The sequence below is a fragment of the Merops nubicus genome, unplaced genomic scaffold (genome assembly GCF_000691845.1).
Source record: "Merops nubicus isolate BGI_N331 unplaced genomic scaffold, ASM69184v1 scaffold508, whole genome shotgun sequence".
NCBI lineage: Eukaryota > Metazoa > Chordata > Aves > Coraciiformes > Meropidae > Merops > Merops nubicus.
In genome coordinates this window covers 313-8,470 of record NW_008624886.1, presented here as the reverse complement: position 1 = coordinate 8,470, position 8,158 = coordinate 313, and the positions used below count along the sequence as shown (strand labels likewise).

The following is an 8,158-nucleotide window of genomic DNA, read 5'->3' as shown; positions in this document are numbered from 1 at the left end:
GGTTGTCACAGATGGTTTCTTTGTGGTGGTGCCTTTTGCTCCCACCCTGCCCTGGAGCTCTCACACAGGCTGCTGCAGCCTCAGGCTGAGACTTGCCCTGCATGGACTAACCCTGTGGATGGATTTAACCCCAGTCCCTTCTGCCCAGACAGGCTCTGTCCTCCCTGCAGCTTCGGAGCCCATGTCATGCTTGGTTTGAGCCTGAGCCAGGGCCCTGATGAATGGGGCTCTTGTCAGCACCCTCTGCCTTGGCCAGCTTCAGGTGGGGGTCTGGTCTTCTGGCTGATGAAAGGCACCCCTGTGTAGCTGCAGAGCTGGGAGGGAGGGGGACAGGCCACGCTGCAGGAACACGTTGGCAGGAGGTAACCTGGGCAGAGACCTTGCTCCTCTCCAAGCCCTGCTACAAGCCAAGGGAGGGTAAGGTGGTCTGGAGACAGGTATCTGATCAGCTTCTTGGAGGAGAGGGCTGGTTCATGAAGCACAACAGAGTACCTTGCCTGGGACAGAGCTACTCTTCTGCCTCCCTCCTCCCCACCCTGGTCCTGCTGGCAGGGCAAGGAGCCTCCTCTGCCCTCCGTGGTAGCTTTGGTGAAGCCTCCCTCACTGAGTTCCCTCTCATGACACAGTGCTAGGAGAAACAGCTGTGCCAAGGCTTTGGAAGGATTAAGGAGACTATATTCTGCTTGTCTTTCACTGTTCTGTGGTTAAAATCCATCTCCTAGCCTTAGTGGCTGCTGCAGACTCTGTTCCTCCTCCCTGCCTGCCTGGCTGAGCAGGAATTGGGCAGAGCCAGCTCTGCCTGGTCCCTGGTTGGGTTCTTTGCATCTTTTTGGGCTGTTATCTCTTTCCTGATTAGAGCAGATGACTGAGAATGGGGAGCCCTTGCCCAGCTGGGGTGTGGGTCATTCTGGGATGCAGGGAGGAGGGAGGTGGCTGGTCCCAAACAGCGGTCAATGATGAGGAGACAGCACTGACACTCCTGGCCTCCTTAGGACCAGCAGCAGAGCCAGCACCTGTGCCCAGAATGTGGCACCCTTGTTCCTTGTCACGTGCCATGAGAGACCCTGGAGCTCTGCTGTTCAACGCTTTATTTCCCCCCTGCTGCAGCCCCCCCTCCCCAGAGCAGACAGCCTCCTCATCCTCCCGCAGCTCTGGGGCTCGCTGGGGGCCTCCTGTCTGTCAGCTCCCGAGGGAAGGGTGCTCTGCCCAGGGGGCACAGAGCTGCCGGGCAGCCTGCTGCCAGGTTTGGGGAGGGGAGGGACAGGCAGGGAGCAGCGTGCCCGGAGCGCCTCGTCACGAGCAGCCGTTCAGCCAACGCTACGGGGAGGAGGTGGCTGGGGTTGGAGGCCACCTCCCATCCTATCTTACAGGGGAGGGAGAGCGGGCCCCTTTAGAGAGCTGTGTCTTCAGCCTCGACACGGGGCCCAAAGAGCTTCTCTGCAGTTGCTTTGCCGTCATACTTGGGCAGGTTGCCACCGAAGTCTGCTGGCAAGATATCGGCGTCGATCTCCTGGTAGAAGGACTCCAGCTCGTCCCCGTGCACAAAGACCTGGCAGGAGACGAGAGCAGCTCTCAGCAGAGGTCCTGGGTGACTCTTCCCAGCTGCTCTGTTTCACCCAGGGACATGCCTCTGCCTCCGGGTCCCTCTCCCACACTCACCCTCTCCAGCAGCTTGCTCTTCAGGAACGGCTTGACCACGTTGTAGGTGGTGGTGAAGTACCAAGGCTGGTGGATGAAGTGGACAGCCTTGAACCGTGCTGGGAAGGAGTCCTGTGATCCCAAACCCAAACGTGGATGGTTACAAAGGGTGCTGGCCATGCGGAGCCAGGTATGCAATGGACACCCCTGCAGCTCCCCGTGCCCAATATCCCCTACTCTCTTTGAAGGACCCTTTTTTTTTTCCTGACCTAGAAGATCAGCCATCCCAGCCCTTGGAGGACCCGAGATGATGAAGAGCCTCACAGATGGTTCATTGTTCCCATTCCATGAGAAGGACCACATCTCTGCTGTCATCCTTCCCTGGGGAAAGCTGAGTGCCTCTGGCCCAAGGGCAGAAATCCTGGAGTGCCAGGGAGGGGCTGGGCTGAGAAGGTGGTAAGGAAAGGCCTCCAGGCCATGCTGTAAGGTGCTGCAGGGAGTAGTGGTACCACTTCTGGTTGGCCATTTGAGAGGGCAAGGAGCTGGGGCCACAAAAATAGGATCTATCTCACAGGATTTAGCCAATTAGTTGGCACAAGAAGGAGCATGTGCCAGGGAACAGCCTCTCCATAGTGCTTTCTCATGGTGCCAATGTGGGGGTAATCCCAAACCCTGCTACCCCTGCCCCCACCCCTTGCTGAGCTCTCTGCTCCCACAGGGACTGCTCTGCCACTGCTGGGCACAGACTTTGCCACCTAACCTGCAGCATGTCCACCATCTTCTTGAGCTCAGAGGGTTTGATCCCTGATGCCTGCTGCATGGTGAAGCCCTTGAAGTTCTCAATGATGCAGAACCCGTTGATCTGGGTCTCTTCATTTTCCAGCAGCTTCTCCAAGATAACACAATAGGCACGAAGGATCTGACAGAGGGGAGAGACAGCAGGATCTGGTATTAGGTCTCACCTCCCATAGACCCTATGAGGCTCCCAGGAAGACTCCCACGGATTGTTAGCCAGGCTCTGCTTGACTCCAGCCAGCCCCAGGACTCCAGAGCAGAGAGGGCATTTGGGGGGATACTCATCAACCACCCCATTCCCCTTTCAAGGTGGGTACCTCTCAGGTCTGTATCAAGGCAACCTTGCCACCCAATTCAGCACTGAGCAGAAAATGGAACTTGGAGAATGTGCGAGTTATATGCCTGGAGACCTCTTTGCCAAAAAGCCCTTTCTGTGCCCTGTGCCTCAGTTTCCTCCTCTGTGGGTTCCTCCTTTCTAAAGCACCATGGTTTAACAATGTGGTGCCTTTCTTCATCCTCTGTTGGGCTAGGGGATACACGCCTGAATTTGGCTTGCACCTTGCACTCCATGGGGGGGAAGGAAAAGGAACCCTTTGGGTTGGACCACGCTCTCCCTCGAAGGACCAATTCCAAGGGCTACAGCTTTGCTCCAGCCTGGATGACTGGAGGCTGCGTGTGGGCAGATGCATGTGCATGGGTAAGAGATGCTGTGCTCAGATGTGAGCCGAGAGGAGCAAGCCCAGGAGCAGGACCCTGCTGCTCCAGGAGCAAGGGCTGGGCTGGGCTGGGCTGACCTCATCGAAGGTGATCTCCTCGTAATCCCAGTTCTCGATGTTGAAGAGCATCACCACCCGGCCGTACTTGTCTCTGCTGGACAGGAGGCCAGGGTAGCCAGCCTCGATGGTGCTGCGCACGGCCTCGGGGGTCAGGTTGTCAAAGAGCTCGGGGTACTGCTGGCGGAAGTTCACGTAGCCTGGAGAGAGGCAGAAATTGGGGAGGACCACGGCTGCTCGCCCGGCCCCGGGAAGCTGGGGGAGCCACCAGAGAGGGGATGGACCCGTTGTGGTGGTGGTCCTGAGCCCAAGAGCTGCACACCAGCTGTGCCCGGGGTCCACGTGGGTCAGGTCTCCTCCAGCAAAGCTGGGGAAAAGGAGCTCAGCAGCAGACCAGCCCCAACATGCTCGGTGTTATTCTCCCCATGCCAGGGCTTCCCACGCCTGCCTTCTCTCCAACACCTCGACGAGCACACAAAGTCATTTTTCCCCTCATTTCCCTTCTCCCCTTCCTCCCTGGGTGGGTGACACCCCCCAGCTCCCCTCCCTTGGCACCCTGCAGGCACGAAATACAGAATCTCGTCCTGGGAAAATAGGGATGAACAAAACCTCTCATCCGAGAGCCAGCGCTGATAATTGCAACTCATTATCCCACAAAGAAAAGCAGAGCTGGAGCCAGGCAGGTCCCCGCCACGGCCACCCCCCGGCTGTCATCCTGCTTCCCCCTCCACCCCTATGGGTCACCCCCAGAGCAGGGAGGGGTGCCACACGCCCCCCAACCCCCAGCCCCCTAGGGGTCCCAGGGGTGCTGAGGCAGCCAGGCACCTCTCACAGGAGAATCGGGGGGGTGCAGGACCAGCTCCTTACTGGGGTATGGAGGGGTGTGCATAGGGCACGGGCTTCTCCAAAGGGTGCAGCCAAACCAGCTGGGTTTGCTACACAAATTTAGCAGCCTACCACTGCCAAACACATGGGGTTTTTTTTTTCCCATTTTGTGTAGTAAATTCGCAAGGAATGGGAATGTCCTGGCTTTGTGAGATGCCTTGCACCACCCTCATTTGCTTCCTTTCCCATCCCAACTCCTTCCCCTACATCCCAAGCCCCCACTCTTGCCTTTTTCTGTTCACCCTCTCTCCTCATCTCCTTCCCACGCTAGAGCCCTGCTCTGCCAGCTCAGCCCAGAGCGGGGGGGCTGGATAACCCCGTCCTTGCCTGGTGTCACAGCCCAGAACCCTTCCCCACCTTTCAGCAGGTCGTAGGCCCTGTGGACGTCAAACTTGCGGGCGCGGATGAAGCGGAGGAAGAAGGAGTCGTCCTTCCCCTGCATCTTCTCAGCCACCACCTTGCACACGTCCTCGCTGCCCGCCCGCTCCCGCACCAGCTCCCGCAGCGCCTTCACCGCCACCTCCCTCTGCTCCTCCGTCTCGTTCAGCTCGTCCTTCGCCTGGGGGGGAGCACACGCGGGGCCCAACTTAGTGATCCCCCCCAAAACCACCCCCGGGGCCACCCAAGCACCAGTCGGGGTGCAGCAATGCTCGCCGCAGCATCCTGGTGCAGGGAGGGCAGGGACACCCAGGTGATAGAATCGTGGAAACACAGGCTGGAAGGATGACCCCGTCCAACCTTTCTTGGCAAAAGCACAGTCTAGACAAGATGGCCCAGCACCCTGTCCAGCCAAATCTTAGAAGCATCCAGTGCTGGGAAATCCACCATTTCTCTGGGGAGGTTATTCCAACAACTGATGGTTCTCACTGTGAAAAATTTTCCTCTTGAGTCCAATTGGAAGCTCCCCAGGAGTAACTTGTACCTGTTACCCCTCATCTTTTCCATGTGACTCCCTGTAGAAAAGGAGTCTCCATCTTCTTGGTAGCCACTCTTTAAGTACCGAGTAGGTCCCGTACTCAGAGATCCTCTGGAGGAAGCGCATCCCCACCTCGGCAAGGACCCCCGAGGAGCAGGAGCCCCAGGCTGCCCCTGCTCCTCACAGCCACCCTCACCTTCTGCAGGGTGTGCGGGGGGATCTTCTCACACCTCCCGAAGACGGGGCCGTGGTCCTTGGTGGTCAGGCGCTCCAGCTTGGTGCGCAGGGCCTGCTCCTCCTCCGAGACGATGCGGAAGGTGCCCGTCTAGGGGCAAGGGAAGGATGTGGGGTTTCCCCGGCCGGCGCCCCAACTCCCTGCCCCACCACGGGGCTCCTGGGAGAGAGGGCTATAGGGAAGGGCAGAGCCTCCATGCCTGCACCCGGTGGGGTGCAGTGGGATGGGGATGAGCCGCAGGCTGCCCGGGCACCCGCTGTGGGCTGAGAGCAGCCAAGGGGTGTGTGGGGTGAGCCCCATCCCAGTGCTGTGCAGAGAAGGTGCTGGGAGCCCGGGGGTGACACAGGGACAGTACTCACAACTGCAGACATGTTGTCCTCTGTCCTCCGTCAGCTGCAGGACACTGGGAGAGGGAAGGAGGAATCAGCAGCACTGGGGATCCTGATGGCCCCACGCTCCATCCCCTGCCCTCGTGCTCAGCCCCCAGCCATCCTCGTCTCCATCCCATGCTGCCTGAGTCTCTGCCTGCCCACTGGGCTGAGCGGCTTGGAGAAACACCAGAGGTGTTGGTGAAAGCAGCTTAAAAACATGGGGATTCATCATCGGACATCTTCATCCTTTTTTTCCAGGTCTGACTTTCCATGGGTGGTTGAGGTTATCTCATGGGGACCTCCCACTCCAGCAGCTCACCCAGTGCCATTTTATCTCAGACCATCCTCATACAGGCAGAGAGATGAGTGCCCAGCCTTGACCAGGTGGGCAGTCAGCTCACGCTTTGACCTCCTTTTATTTCTACTGACTTGTTATCCCCAAGGTGTTCCCCAGACCCTTGAGCCCCTGCTGCTCCAGCCCGGAGCCCGTTGCCAGCCGCAAGGTTGGAACATCAGCCTCTCGGTGTTTTTCTGACACTACCTGGGTGAAACGCCTTGTTGCCATGCATGAGGAGGAGGAAGCCTGCCTTCTTCCTCCTCCCTCCTGTGCCCAACCCCATAGCACCAGCCCTGAGCCCAGGCTGTGCAAGGGATGCTTGGCTCCAGCTCAACCCCTTCCCATGGGCATCCTCTTCCCGGACAGAATCCCTTTTCCCAGGCGCTCAAAGCAAACCCAGCCTCGGAGGTGCCAAATTAAGCGTGGGCTGGGTGACCGTCTCCGATGCAGTTATCCTGGATGGAGAAAGTCCCGGATACTCACCAGGGAGAGGGAGAGCTGAGCCGTCCACAGAGGGTCAGCAGCGCACGGGGCCGAGGCGGAGCCGGAGTGGAGCGGGAAGGAAGCCGGGCGGAAGCTTTGTAGAGTCACCGGGTTGGGATTAGACCGTCACAAGGCATCAGCTCCCCGCAGCTTTGTAATTAAGCCAACGCAACCCAGGCAAGGAACCCCATTAAAACCTTACCAAAGGCGGCTGAGGAGAGGGAAGGAGGGAGCCGGGGCTCCGGCGGCGGCGTGCGTGGCGAGGCGGGCTGGGATGCCGGACCCGATTAGCCAAGTATAAAAGGTTCTCGTTGTGTAACTCGCTCATTAGCACGGGGCAGGGGCAGGCGGTGGGCAGGCTGCCACCCCGGCCCTCTACCCCAAAAGCCTGGCAAGGCCCCCCTGTGAATTTGGCCACGTGAGCAGGGTCTGGCTGTGGGGATGGGTCCGTGGCAGGGGGGGGCCCCGGGGGTTTTTTTTCCTGGGGCGCACCAGCTCCTCCCCAACAAAGCCACCCAAACCAGCATCCAGACGGGGCCCCTTTCAGCTTTTGAAATAAAATAAACACAGCCAGATAGATTTTATTACAACGCCTCCGAGCAATGGTTGCCTGCTTGGAGCTTTGGGAAGTGGAACCTAGTCCATCCCTGGGAGGATGCTGTGGACCTGCAAGGGAGGGAAGCCCTGGGGTGCAGCAGGGACCGTGCCAAGCCCACTGTGGGTGCAGCTGAATGGCAAAATGAGGTTTTTAAGGACATCCTCATCCCAGCATCCTGGAGCCGCATGGGGCAGTGGAGCCCTTGCAGCTTTAACTCCTTTTGGGCCCAGGGTTGTGCATAGCTCCTTCCCCAAGCCCGGGAGAGGAGCCCAGCTCAGCTTTTACTGTGACAGGAATTTTGGGGAGGTGGTGGGGCCAGGCTAAGCACCACAGCAGATCTGAAGGGACTTATACAAGGAATGTTTTGTAATGCCACTGGGATTTATGGATTTTGCGTCCACGGGGCTGCCCTGCAAATGGAGCTGAGCCCCCACTGCGAGGGAGGGAGGAGGAGGAAGGCACGAGACTCCACACGGAGGGCAGGGGGCAGCTGGGAGGGAAAACCCAGAGCTGTGCCAAGACCCCAGGCGATGCTGCCGTGGCCAGGGGCACCACGTGCTGCTGTCCTCTGGAGACCTCCCAACCTCCCTGTCCCGTTCCCACTCCAGCCCTGACACAAGGCTCAGCTCACTCCTAGAGCTCACTGGCCATTTGTCTGCAGCCCAGCGAGCAAGATGCTGTGTGAGGGGGGGACATGGTCAGCACGGGGGCTCCTGAACAGACCCAATGGCCCTGCACGAGGGTGGCAGAGGGGTCTTGTGCTCCCCTGGCCACCTGGGCATCCTGGCCACTGTGCTCATCACAGGTGAGTTTTTCAGACTCACACACAACTCCTGGCATCAACAAATGGGTGCTTTGTCCTGGGAAAAATGGGTCTTTGGAAGGGGTGTCGGCCCCAAGAGGGACCCATCCCAAGGTGTTGTGGCCAGATCCCTTGGGGAAGCTCTCCACCGGCTCCAGTTATTCCCTTTCCAAGGCCCCTGGCCCCGGACGAACCCGCTCCCCCTCACTCGGCAGCACAGGGCAGGGAGCACAGGGCTTGCAAAAGCTCCCACATTGTCCTGGCACCGGATCCTGCAGCTAAACCCTGCTGCTTAAAGGCAGCTAAACCTCCTCGTGCCCCCCCG

At 59.1% G+C, this 8,158-nt stretch overlaps 1 protein-coding gene across 1 annotated transcript; it reads right to left on the bottom strand.

The window, feature by feature from the left end:
- Positions 1-1,223: 1,223 nt before the first annotated feature.
- On the bottom strand, positions 1,224-5,664 carry RLBP1 (retinaldehyde binding protein 1). The gene is made up of 7 exons (XM_008945471.1): positions 5,602-5,664; positions 5,204-5,332; positions 4,449-4,650; positions 3,228-3,406; positions 2,399-2,557; positions 1,660-1,770; positions 1,224-1,549 (listed from the first exon to the last, which is right to left on the bottom strand). The coding sequence occupies exons 1-7, from the start codon at positions 5,611-5,613 to the stop codon at positions 1,391-1,393; spliced, it is 951 nt and encodes a 316-aa protein (XP_008943719.1). The 5' UTR covers positions 5,614-5,664; the 3' UTR covers positions 1,224-1,390.
- Positions 5,665-8,158: the final 2,494 nt, after the last annotated feature.